Source organism: Nymphalis io, chromosome 14, assembly GCF_905147045.1.
Source record: "Nymphalis io chromosome 14, ilAglIoxx1.1, whole genome shotgun sequence".
NCBI classification, from domain to species: Eukaryota; Metazoa; Arthropoda; class Insecta; order Lepidoptera; family Nymphalidae; genus Nymphalis; species Nymphalis io.
Window position 1 is genome coordinate 7,218,974 of NC_065901.1, and position 14,316 is coordinate 7,233,289.

At 31.2% G+C, this 14,316-nt stretch overlaps 2 protein-coding genes across 2 annotated transcripts; one reads left to right on the plus strand and one right to left on the minus strand.

The window, feature by feature from the left end:
* LOC126773359 (U3 small nucleolar RNA-associated protein 15 homolog) lies at window positions 1–1,999 on the minus strand. The gene is made up of 4 exons (XM_050494272.1): window positions 1,798–1,999; window positions 1,614–1,712; window positions 1,287–1,469; window positions 1–1,199 (listed from the first exon to the last, which is right to left on the minus strand). The coding sequence occupies exons 1-4, from the start codon at window positions 1,897–1,899 to the stop codon at window positions 12–14; spliced, it is 1,572 nt and encodes a 523-aa protein (XP_050350229.1). The 5' UTR covers window positions 1,900–1,999; the 3' UTR covers window positions 1–11.
* Window positions 2,000–2,635: 636 nt separating this feature from the next.
* LOC126773385 (mitochondrial inner membrane protein OXA1L-like) lies at window positions 2,636–3,967 on the plus strand. Its single transcript, XM_050494321.1, has one exon. The coding sequence runs from the start codon at window positions 2,735–2,737 to the stop codon at window positions 3,908–3,910; it is 1,176 nt and encodes a 391-aa protein (XP_050350278.1). The 5' UTR covers window positions 2,636–2,734; the 3' UTR covers window positions 3,911–3,967.
* The last annotated feature ends 10,349 nt before the right edge of the window (window positions 3,968–14,316 follow it).

A 14,316-nucleotide genomic window follows, 5' to 3' on the forward strand; every position in this document is an offset into this window, starting at 1 on the left:
TAATTGTTTATTTATACATCAATAACAATATCTTTCAGTGCTTTTGATGACGGTAATAAATTGTCATTTATTTCGAAATTGTCTAGACATGTAGAAACTTGAGCACCTGAAAATAGCAGCCCTATTGCACCTTCTAATTCACTTACTCTTTTGCACACATCAATTTCTTCGTTTATGTCTTCTTGTAATGCTGTGTAAAGGCACAAGTTTTGCTCAGAGAACAACTTTACTTTGTCTTCAAAAACATCAACAAAAACATTTGCTGCATCAATAATAATCCTTGTAAATCTAGTTTCACCAAGATTTTTCCTAAAGAATTTTAATAGCATGCCTATATCTTTCTCAACCAAACCACTTATAGCTATGTGCAAAACTTTTCTTCTAAGCATTTCTTGTATTAAAGCGACTGTTTTCTCTGGAAATTTACTAGCTACATATGGTTTAAGTACAGCTGACAATGCTTTAGTGAATTCCATTTTTCTTAGAAACTTTTCATAATCTGGTCCTTTAATAACTTTCTGTTTAGTTACTACCTCATCTACTGTTGCTGTTGCAACATGATCAGGTGCAAATTTAAATAAACCTTTTTTTTCTTCTGATAGAGATGCTGGTTGTACTCTTTTTCTAATAGAAATTACTCCATCAATCATACCAACTGCTAAGACATCATCATTTTCTGATATGGACATGCTAAGTACTGCATTTGGGAAGTCAATATTGTGTACTACTTTAAATGTAGTTAAATCATATATTTTTACATGTCTATCTAAAGATGCAGACATAAGTCTACTATTGTTACTGGCTAATTTTAATGTTGTTATAGTTTTGTGGTGTTGAGAAATATTTGCCAACAATTTTCCACCATTGAATATATCCCACACCTTTATGTCGGTACCTCCGGCACTAATGAATAATCCACCAGATGGAAGAAATAATGTTGACTCAACTGGGCAACCATGGTTAACAGTTAGAATAGTTTCATTGGATCTACAATCATACAGTTTTACAGTGTGATCATAGCTGCCAGATAGTATTATATCAGGTGATATCGGACTCGGAGCACCTGTTCTAATATAATCTGTATGTTCAGAAAAGCTTGCAATCTTTTCTTCAGTAGCGATGTCCCACATGCAAACTGATTTGTCATCTGAGAAACTAAGAACTTTAACCTGATCTCTAGAGAAGAATGTTCTATGAACCTGAAATTGATAACAAAAATTTATTAAGAATTACAAGATATGGGCAACTAATGCTTTATAGTGCTAATAATAATTTAATCAACTTACAGGACCAGTATGGCCATTAAAAACTCTAAGAACATTCTTAGACTGTACATCAAATATCTTCACAGCTGATTCTTCACTACCGGCTACTAGAAGTCGTCCATCCCTTCTAAAACTACCACCATAAGCTGCTTTTGCAAATTTTGAAATATTTTTAGCTACAACTTTAGTAATTGGATCATATATCTGTAACAAATAATAGGTACAATTTTCTAAGTAATAACATGACTCTGACATTTCAAATTTTATTAATATAATCAATATCACTATTGATATGATGAGAAGATATTAAGATATTTTATGGCATTTATTTGATTTATTTCAATTTACCTGTATTCTAACGGAGCAGGTCGCTGCAAAATAATATGGCTCCACTGGGCTGAAATCTATGTAGTCTATAGCTCCAAATTCTTTTACTAAAACAGGTAACTGTAAAATGAATCAATGCAGATTATTAAGGATAATGCAGTAGTTATTAATGATGAAAAACGTGTAGACAAATTGTTCCAGTTACCCCCAACTTCTTCCAGTAGATTGCATCTTCTGTTAAAATTGATGCCGGCTTTTGGTACACAGTTTTGTTTATTTTCTTAAAGGGATAAGATATATGCGCCATTTCGGTATTTACAGCTTTTACAGAATACTTGGTTTTTAATAAAAATATGAAAAAAGCTCTTATTTTATAAACTCGATCACATTGTTATTCAAATTTGACATTGACATAAGATGTCTCAATACTTGGATTTTTGACAATATACGCACGTGTATCTTTTTACTTTTAAATATTTTTCCTTTATTAAAGGCAAAAGCATTCATTATAAGGTGTCCTATGTGAATAAGTTGTGTTAGTGATCTCTGACATTTTAAGCAAATGATTTTATTTATTTTGTAACATAAAGAATATATATATATATATATATATATATATATATATATATATATATATATATATATAAATGCATTAGAAACATTTCCTTAATGTACGGCTTCAATTAATTAATTTGTTGAAGTGCTATATTATATATACTATTTTAATAACAAACTTATAAATGCCGTCCAACAGATTGTCTTGTTATGAATTGTATCCAGAACGTTGCTGCTGCTATGAAATATTTTAAGTTTGGTAATGTATATATTATTTATTGTAAATTAGGTATTTCGTAATAATCATTATTAATAAAATAGGAAGTAGGAATATATGTAATTAAATTAATCCACCTACTTATAACTCCCTTAGATGAATTAAATCTTCTATATGAGATTGCTAATGTCAATTTATTGTTGTCATGGCTTTACGCTGCATTACCTTCCTCTTTTCCAACAGTAAATAGTAAAAAAAAAACAAATTATAATTGTCAAAAATGACATTTTAAAGAACTTGTGTTTTCTGGTTATTTTGTAATTCTAGAACTGTTTTTAATATTTTAGTTATATTTTAAAGTAGGCTTAAAATGTTTAAACTACTAAGTAGACATGGACGTCGAAGCGGTATAATTAGTTTATTCTGTGAGAAGAACATTGAGGTTAGAAAAGCAAGAGTATATTACTTCTACTCCTCAGCTAGTTCAGCGCGGTTCGCATCTACAGATGTCGGAAAAACTTCACCGTTGGTGGAAAATATTCCAGAGCCACCACCGATACCTGATCCTTCAACTATTAGTGATGTCACCGAAGTAGTTCAGTCCGTGGCTGCTAATGGTGAACCAACGTTTGCCAGTCTTGGACTTGGTGGATGGAGCCCAGTGGGAATTGTACAAAATTGTTTAGAATACCTACACATCTCCCTCGACGTACCTTGGTGGGGTGCTATTGTGATTGGTACTATAGTTGTGAGGGTTATCATGTTCCCTCTTGTAATTCTTTCACAAAGAAATACTGCAATTATGAATAATAATTTACCAGAAATTCAATTACTTCAAATGAAAATGACAGAGGCTAGGCAAACAGGAAATCAATTGGAAGCAGCCCGCTATGGACAAGAAATGATGATTTTCATGAGAGAAAAAGGTTTAAATCCCTTTAAAAACCTCCTTGTTCCTCTAGCACAAGCGCCTCTCTTCATTTCATTTTTCATGGGATTAAGGGGTATGGCAAATTGTCCAGTTGAAAGCATGATGCATGGTGGATTATGGTGGTTTACAGATTTAACTGTACCTGATCAATTCTTTATTCTTCCGATTGTAACAAGTGTGACGATGTGGGCAACAATTGAAGTAGGTGTGGACGGCGGACGTCTTAATTCCCAAAATATGCACATGATGAAATATTTCCTTAGAGCAATCCCAGTTGTCATGATCCCTTTTACAATAAACTTTCCTGGAGCAATATTAGTATATTGGTGTTCAACTAATTTCATTTCTCTGGTTCAAGTATCTTTCTTAAAGATACCAGCAATAAGAAATTATTTCAAAATACCGAAACTTATCAAACACACCCCTGAGAATTTGCCAATTAAAAAAAAAGGATTTGTTGCTGGAGCAAAGGAGTCATGGACCAATATGAAGCTATCAAGGGACCTTGCTGACAGACAGAGAATAGATGAAATGATTTTTACAAAAGCCGGTAAAGGGCCTTTGCAAAAAACTTATAAATACGATCCAACAAAAGTAGAAGCCAAATCAAAATAAATATTAGACTTACTGTAACTTTAGTTTGTAGTTATGTAATAAATATTGTTTTAATTATTACTATGTATTTTTTATTTGTATATCATTCATAATGATGATAATTTATATATTTTTAATTATTTGTACTAAAATTGGTTTAATTAGATGGTATATATATTAAATTATTAATCAATTTTTCTTGAAGATGAAATTAAACATAGATAATTGATCATTGATTGACAGAGAATAATGATGCTGATATTATTTGAAATTTAATTCTAAGATTATTAAAGAAAGAAATGCAATTTCATCTGCATCTCAATAATGTGACAACTGATTTTGATGATTTAAACTGTATTATATTTATCGAGATTTAGGCAATACCACATTGATACATTATTCAAATCTGTTTATTCATTTCTTAGTAAATAAAATATGTCGTGAAGGAAATTGAATTTTCTACAACTTTTATTTGGATTTTTTTTCTATGTTAATTTCGTATTATATTCAGTTGTTTAGGTAAAATTCAAATACATACCTTGTTTTGAGTTTGAAAGCACATTAAAGTAATTTCCTCCTATTTTGAAGTCACTTCTTGTTATTCTAAAACCGATTGTTTTAGAAAAACCATTAATTATATGATACTATTATATAAAGTGGAGCTTTATCAATGTATTCTTATACAAATCTGCATGTTAGACTACTGTTGTTCACTGATGGTAGAGCTCATCAGATATTCTACAGCAAAACAGTAGTACTTGCTATTGTTGTGTTCCGGTTTGAAGGGTGAGTGAGCCAGTGTAATTACAGGCACAAGGGACAAACATCTTAGTTCCCAAGGTTGGTGGCGCATTGGTGATGTCAGCGATGGTTGACATTTCTTACAATGCCAATGTCTAAGAGCGTTGGTGACCATTAGGTGACCCATATGCTCGTCCGCCTTCCTATTAACTTATTGGCCTTCATAATTAGATAGGAACAAGAATAGGAAACAGTGAGATCAACTTATCTAGTAGGCTAAATCCATACGTCGTTATTATAGAAAGTCGGGGTAGAATCTGTATGTGTTTAATGGAAGAAAATGGGAACAAATGAACAACGACGCACATGACAATACAGAATATTTATTATAAAGATGAGATCAATAAAGGAAAAATAAAACGATTTTTAACAGAATTCCACGTCCAAACAAGATTTTTTTTTCTTTTATGCTCCTCTTTTCAAAGCCGAGTTTAAAGGGCCCTCTGAGCTCCGGGGCCCTGGTGAACTGCACTACCTAGCCCTACGATAGCCACTGGATGAATTATAAACACAAATAATTAATCTCGTGCTTGACGGTGAAGGAAAACACCGTGAGGAAATCTGCATGTGCCTAATTTCACTGAAAATCTGCCACATGTGTATGCCATCAACTCGCATTGGAGCAGTTGGAGCGTGTTGAATAAGGTAAACCATCTCAAAAAAGGTGAGGATACCTTAGCCCAGCATTGGGACTTTCACTTTTTAGAGAAAAGTTTTTTAATTTTATTAACGCGTTTCGTTTTCCTAAAAACTGATTGATATAATTTATAAAGATATAAATGGACACTTATTACTTCGACCTCTAAAAATTATAACGTAATAGTTTAATGAAACATTTGTTGACGAGCCGGTTGGCGTGATTGGTGGATGCTTGCCTTTCACGTCGAAGGTTGTGGGTTCGATTCCCACCCAGGACAGATATTTGTATGCATGAACATGTCTGTTTGTCCTGAGTCTGGGTGTAATTATCTATATAAGTATGTATTTACGAAAGAAAAATAGTATATGTAGTATATCAGTTGTCTGGTTTCCATAGTACAAGCTTAATTTGGGATCAGATGGCCGTGTGAAAAAGGTCCAAAAAAAATGTCCGTTTGTTTTCGTTTTAAGCTTTAGTCATCAATCAATCAATTAATATCCTGTATGGTTTAATATGTGTTTAATTAAATTGATTAAAAAGAAATTACAAGTACATAAACGATAGAAAATTTATGGTCATATTAGTTTCTATGACAAATTTGTTGACCTTCGACACAGAACTAAATTGATGGAAAGAGAGTGTTATGATGTCTTTATTGCTAGGGCTGAAGATAATATTCATCACTGTTCCCGGAAATTTTGGTCTTTTATAAAATCAAAGAAAGGTAAGTAATAAAATGCCTGACACCATGTTTCATAATAATACTGTTGGCTCCGACGGTCCTACCATCTCTAATCTATTTAGCAACTTCTTTAAATTAGTTTATGAAGTAGATGCTGTGAATCAACCCGATATTGATACTTTAAACAAGCATGGTATTCAGTCCTTAATTACTACTATTAATGTATCACGTCGTTGAAAGATATCTCTCAAAACTCGACTCATCTAAAGGCAGTGGATCTGATGGATTACCTCCTATGTTTTTAAAACAATGCAGTAAACCTTTATCAATTCCTTTACATTTACTTTTTAACAAATCCATATATTCGGGCATAATACCACCTGCTTGGAAAAAATCCCTTATTGTTCTCATTTTAAAAATGGAGATAAGCATAATGTCAAAAATTATCGTGGAATTTCAATGTTGTCAATCATACCTAAATTATTTGAGAAGATTATTTACTATACTTTGTTTCGTTTAATAAAACCTCTGCTCATTACCCAACAATATGGATTCGTGAATAAAAGATCAGTTGAGTCTAATCTTGTTGATTTTCTCGATGTTGTTTTTTTAGCCATGGAGAGAGGACATCAGGTTGACGCTGTGTATACTGATTACTCAAAAGCATTTGATAAAATTCCACATTTGTTATTAATTAAAAAAACTTGAATATATTGGTATACACGGCGATTTGCTTAGATGGATAACATCAGATATCCGTGACAGAACTCAAGCAGTTGCTGTCAAAGGACACATATCTAGTTTTGTCCTAATAACATTTGGGGTTCCTCAGGGCTCTCACCTCGGTCTCCTATTGTTTAACATTTTCATTAATGATATACTGAAAAATTTTCAAAATCCTAACATACTTCTATATGCCGATGATACAAAACTATTTAAAATCATAAAAAAAAGTGATGACTGCTAAAATTTGCAATATGATTTAGATATTTTAGTGCAATATTGTTCATCTATCGGCCTAGTTCTTAATTTTGATAAGTGCTATATAATAACATTTTCTAGAAAAAAATCCAATTTTATTTGATTACACAATTTCCAATCATTTAGTTAAGAGGGTAACCGAGGTTAGGGACCTAGGAGTGCTTCTAGCTTCTAATTTATTATTTGACAGGCATGTGAATAAAATTATTGCAATAGCTTACATTATGTTGGGTTTCATATTTCGTCAGGGAAGAAACTTTAAAAATATCAATACATTTAATGTGCTGTATAATTCTTACTTTTTTTACTTGAGAAACGCAGGGAATGCAAAGGTCAGGTTTTTCTTTATAAAATTGTAAATAATTTTGTCGATTCAATGTACTAGTCAACAATATTTATATCAAGAGTTCACATTCCATTGCCCGTTCAAAACATGTCCTTTTATGTCCCTGTGTGCTAAAAATCGCTTTTTGGTAAGAGCATGTGACAATTATAATAAACGCTACTCTAATATAGATATCTTTAACGAAAATTTATTTAAGTTCTTAGAAGCCTTAAAAACTGTATTTGTCATAAATATTCCTATATTTTTATTTGTTCTGCTTTTTAAATTACATTTTAAATACTTTTTATATATTTTAATTAATTATTAAATAACTTGTTATTGTTAGGTTCACTCCATGTTTGAATGTAAAAGTGGAAACTTTGTTTGTCTTATGTGAGACTTATTTTGTTACCAAATGTTAATGTATTATATTATGCTGTATGTTTCCCAAAAAAATAAATAAAATTAAATATAGACTTGCAGCTTTCTTCAAGAATATCCTTTCGTTTTTTTTTAATTATAGCTTTTACCTACACTTAGTTCAGTAAATTCAGTGCCTAATAGTTCTGACTGTTGTTACTGTGTTATAAATTATAACGTTAATTACCAATTTTATATGTTAAAAGGTTAAAATATGTCATACAACATGCTCGTGCATGATATGGATATTTTTAGCGACAACTCGGAAAAAATAATAATTATCTATAGCTACGAAAACAGAATGATTTCGTTTTTATTGATCAAAAACAATGTTGACCCATTTAACAATAATCTACTACTACTACTCATATTGAAAACTACATAGATATTTCTATTTTCAATAACAACAAGCGCCTACATAGAAAGGTTATAGGTTAAGGTATTGTTTCAATGTTTTACAAGGCTCTAATATGTTTGAACTTCCACTGGTGGTAGGGCTTTGTTCAAGCTCGTCTGGGTTGGTACCACCCACTCATCAGATATTCTACCGTAAAACAGCAGTACTTGTTATTGTTGTGTTCCGGTTTGAAGGGTGAGTGAGCCAGTGTAATTAAAACACAAGGGACATAAAATCTTAGTTCCCAAGGTTGGTGGCGCATTGGCTATGTAAGCGATGGTTGACATTTCTTACAATACCAATGTCTAAGGGCGTTTGGTGACCACTTACCATCAGGTGGCCCATATGCTCGTCTGCCTTCCTATTCTATATAAAAAAAGAAACATTTTATCGATGAAGTACATTACAAAGAAATGAAAATAATAATATGACTATTTAAAAAAACACGGTAATAAGAAAACACTTGTAAAAATACATCAGCCGTCCTTCGTTTTTCAGAACAAAGCAAATACTACTTTACGACGCACACGGCAGCGTGAAAAACAATTAACTTAATATTGAAATACAAATGGAAAAGCTCCAAAAAAAAGTATTGTGTTACTGGGAGCGTCAGAAGTCGGCGCGTTTGTTGAAATGTTTTGGCCTGATATAATAATAAAGTGAGAAGCCATTGTTAATCGAATAAAGCAAAGATCTCAAAGGATGAATGCTTAGGAGTTAGGACTCAATTACATATTTCTGTGACGCAAGAGACGGAATATGAATATTATTGTTGTTAAAACATATTAATTTAATTTTATATTTGATTACAGTGTCAGTAAAATATTACGTAACTTGTCTCTAAATATAACGCAGTATAAATCAAAGTTAATTGAGAAAAAATATTACTTGGGATGCATACACTGACGTCAGTCTAAAATAAATTTAATTAATTGAGAATGAAAAATGGTACCTATACGTAAAAGAAGAAAAAATCTAAATATAGGATTACCGGGAAACCTACCTTCGTAGAATAAAGTTTAAATAACTCAGCTGTTAAAAATATAAATATGCTGTATTAAAAAAATACATTTCCATTGAATATATAACCTTCTTAATTTTTGAAGTCGTTGTTTGAAGTATTAAAAATAGTTTATTTTGTCAACAATAGTACTCGTAATAAAAAATATAATAAATTTTAAGTTAGAAGAATTTGTAAGAAGTAATTAAGAGTTTTAAATTTTTATCACATGCACAAAACACTTAATTCAGATATTTTGCTTTTCAAGTAGTTAATATAATTATTAAATTTATAAGCTGACCAAATTTTGACTTACAATCCAATCCTTTGACGGCATTGTTAATGATACTTTTGGAGGGACCATAATATATCTTTCCCTGTCGGGGATTCGAACTTAATCCCACTTTCTTAGAGTTACTGCAGCTGTGCCGACATTATAATTACAATAGCAGAATAATTTAATTACTTCTCTAGTCTATCTCTTTTGTTTGAATCAAACTGTGACCATCGAATTGGAAGTAATTTTAAGAATAGTAATAATCTGATTCTACTATAATTGTGAAAGATTTTAAATACTGCCTTGATTATATTATTATTTTTGTAAAACTCTATAAATAAGTATATAAAAAAACCATTATTAAGTAAATCCAAAATCAATGAAAATTATACTATAGTATGATTCAAGTATGTTCTTACAAGCACTATTGAATAGTCATTATAAAGGATTATAATAAACAAATTTTTGTCCGTGGCTTCTCTCGCGTGTAAGCGGGAGGGAAGCCACGGACAAAGGTGTTTGTGGCCTCTTTTGTACCCCTGACAATGTGTATGTAAAATTTCTTAATGACCGGTTGAAATAGACTCACTTTCGCATTTATAATATTAAAAAAAGATGAAAATCTTCTACCAGGTTCAAATGCAGATTCAAATGAACCGGCAAGGAACTCAGTATTTAATCTTTTTGAATTATATGATTATGGTAATTACTAAAAATTAAGAGACTGTTGTCATTAAATTCAGTATTATTTTGGATATTTAAAAGTAGGAGCTTACTTTGAAACTGTTTCAAACTTTAAATTTGGTTTATCTGGAAATTGTCAACATATCAGCTTTTTTCATTTAATACTACTTACAAATAACTCATGAGAATAAAATAAAAGAGTAGAAGATAAGTACGTCCCAGACACCGGTCGCTTGCCGTGTCTCGAAGATTTATACGACAAATCTGCGGAACGGAAGAATATTACTGTTCTCCGAGTGATATATGTTTCACCTGGTGACTGACATGTACCTCGGAGAATTGGACAAGAAATTCTTTAGTGAAGTTAAAATAACTAAACCCACAAGGAAATACTTTAAATATATCAGAATCGCAGAAGACCATCTGTATCTGAAGTTTCTATTTTTTTTTTGTTCATAAAGTAATAATATTTATGTCTTTTTTACCATATGAAATCTTTTACTATTTAGATTTGATCATTTGAGCTAAAATATATTCATAATTTATAGTAAAGTTTTATGTGACAACGAATCAAAGGCTGATAATAATTTACTAAAAATAAAATAATAATAGATAAAGATAATAAGATATAGTTTATGTAGTGAATGATAGATTTTTAAATTATAAAAATATATTTAACTATCTATTAAAAAACACTACATAATTAAATTATAATCTGAATAAATAATAATCTGAATTTTATGCGTTCCTTGTCTTCTAAATAAATGTTAATTATCTTTACAGCCTTAATACAATACTTGTCGGAAGGGATTTGTCGAAATGTAGGGGAATTGTCTCGTCAGTAGTCTCCCCCTGCACCCATTTCCACTTAAGGAGATATATATACTTGTGTAATTTTCATCTTTACACCAATATAACGTAATATTTGGCGACAAAATTTTGGTATATTTGTATTAATAATGTGTACCTGTGATTAGTTAATTTTTGTTAATGCTGTGTTTAGTGGGAAAGTAAACGTCGTGAGGAAACCTCCATGTGTCAAAACTGGACCAGCTTGGTGGAATGAGCTCCAACTCTTCTCAGCAGTGGCATATTTATAAGCTGCTTCGAGATTTTTGTTATGACTTTCGGAACTTAGTTGTTAAATATAGTCTCGGAATTATAATTACATATGTGAATTCGACCTAAACCGTTCTTACACGTTTAAAATGTTTATAAAGATATAAAATCATTGTTACTATTTCCAATTTCGATTGGATAAATTTAATTTTTAAATGTACATAATTATTTAAATATTCTGTTAAGTAGAATAAAATTCCGAAAACTATCAAAAGCCTACATTCATTGTTATAATTATATCTATTTCCATAACTATTGCGGGCTGTGGGCACGTACGATATGATTTGTTCCCGTCCCTTTAATAACGATTCAACCCCGATATTATCATGTGCTTGAATATTGGACGATGTTCCGATACACTGGTAGTTTATTGCGCTAATATCTTGTTCTAAGGTCGTTAATCGAATTATTGGAGTTAAGATTACTGGTGGTAGGGCTTTGTGCAAGCTCGTCTGGGTAGGTACCACCCACTCATCAGATATTCTACCGCAAAACAGCAATACTTGATATTGTTGTGTTCCGGTTTGAAGGGTGAGTGAGCCAGTGTAATTACAGGCACAAGGGACATAAAATCTTAGTTCCCAAGGTTGGTGGCGCATTGGCTATAAGCGATGGTTGACATTTCTTACAATGCCAATGTCTAAGGGCGTTTGGTGACCACTTACCATCAGGTGGCCCATATGCTCGTCCACCTTCCTATTCTATAAAAAAAAAAAAGATTTATTTCCTTTTGAGGATCATATTTTCCTACATCTACTTTACATACAATCTATATGTATAAATAAATAAAAAATAGTTCCGTACCTATCCCTTCTCCGATTGCCAACCGATTTTACTTTCTTTTAATTCGTAGCTGTCGACAAACTTTAGTGATGTTATCAAAAAAAAAAATAATGATTTTGGAACATGCAAATTCTGATATGTCAAATGTTCAATAATGATTATTATAGTTGAATTTCAATCACTTGGCGATCTCTAGTTTAAATAAATAATAATTACTTATACTGTTTCTATATTTTGTTAACAGTATATAAACAAAGTTAATATTAATATTTACCATCGTCTGATTTTCAGTTTAAGCTAAGTAGATGAGTGTTGGGTGTTCAGCCCGGGAAATGAGTCGGATACAGCGAGAGACACGCAAACGACTCAATTTGTCTGAAAGAGTCGTTTGTCGAAATAAATTATATTCAGGGGAGCTGTTAGCCAAAAGTGCTGTCTGTGGGTAGCTAATGCTAATGGTACGTACATTGAGTGACGTATAACTGACATACTATTCTTAATACGACAAAACTGTCAATTTTGAAAATTATAAATTTTAATATCCTTTGTAATTAAAGTGTAACTTTAAATCGTAAAAAAAATACAATTTTTATAACGTTATAATTTAATAACAAATCATCTGAATGTTATGTACATTCATCTATATGGTTACGTAACGTAAGTTGCTTAACCAATTTTTGAATATTTTACTTAAAACAAAAATAAGTTCAAAAAGCATTGTTGTACGAATGGTAACGGTATTAAAAAAGCTAATATATTTGAATGAGTGGTTCTTTAACGTAAAACGAGTACAAGTTATGAACAAATGTGTCTTGAAGTGTTCTTGAATACAAATTAAGCGAACGATGCAATATAGCGGAGTGATGTGACGTTTAAACATTCCCCAATAGTCGAAACGTTCGGAATTTTTCATTTTGAAATGATCATTCGAGTGTTGCGCTTCCAATATTCCGAAGGGACTTCAATTTCGCCCGCCTGACTCGCAGTTTTAAAATATAATTCAATTTCCTGTTTTCACCGTCTACAGCATTCATAAGTAATAAATATTTTTTAAGGAAATGTTTATATATAAATACTTATGAACAAGGACGAACACAAATGTATTTTACGTATCAATGATTAAAAATATTAATTTATTATTACCTTGCACGCTTTATTGATTGGAGCGAGCTCTGGATGGATCCATGTGTGCATCTTTCCAGGTTCTAATCAAGGCAAGTTGGTGAGTACTTGGTGCTCACTGGTCACAGAAGGCCTTAATCCAATAGTGGGGTATACTGTTGCAGTCTGAAAGAAACCTTAATGTGTAATGTCACTGAAATCCTGCCACATGGTCCAACTCGCATTGGACCAGCGCGGTGGAATAAGCTCTAATCCTTATCCTCAAAAGGAGAAGGATTGGAGCTTATTTGGCCCAGTGCTACACTAGCACAATTTTTTAAAACTACAGTTTGAAATTAACGGAATATTTATTGTTTTTTAATATGCCACATACTATTATTTGTTTTTGTTGATGCATATTGCTGTATTTAATGTTGTAATGTCGTTTTGTACGTTCAGAAAATATTATCGCTGCACGAAACTGTGTAAGCATTATATACACGATGTTTCAGAGAAAGCCGATTGGAAGCAATTTTGTCAGAGAATGAAAGCCGAATATGGTAATATTTGGAAGTAATTCAGATACAATGTTTTGGAGTAAATACTGGCGTATGAAGTTTTATAGCTTAAGTTGAATTTTGAAACAAATGAATGTTTAAAACAAATGAATGAACTTTTTGTTTTTATGTAGTACTGATTACTAAACTTAATTTATTTAATGTATTTGTTCTATGAATAAAATATAAAGAACGTTGGTAATAATAATCGCACGTTACCATAGATATTTATTATTTTCCATAACTCCAGTCGTTTTTGGGTCACGTATTGTATAATTTGCTCTCGACCCGAATATAATGTAACCATTGATATATTTATTTGTTATAAGCATTGAATATTATACATTAGCAGATATTTCTTTTGAATTTTGTGAAGAAAATATTAACTATTTAAATTTCTTTCGGTTTTTGGAAAAGCTTAAATTATTTTCATTTAAAACTAAGAAATCAAATTTAATTAATAACATGACCAAAATAAAAAAGTGACTTTATTGAGAAGTATCTTTTGTGTCATCATTTAAAAAAATCATTTAATTATAGTGATACTACCGCTTCGTAAACGTATCTAGATTCTACCGATAACTCTATCGTTAATCTTTTTAATCTATTATGTACATATTATTTTGTAATCATATTACCTACTAAGTTTAATTAAATACT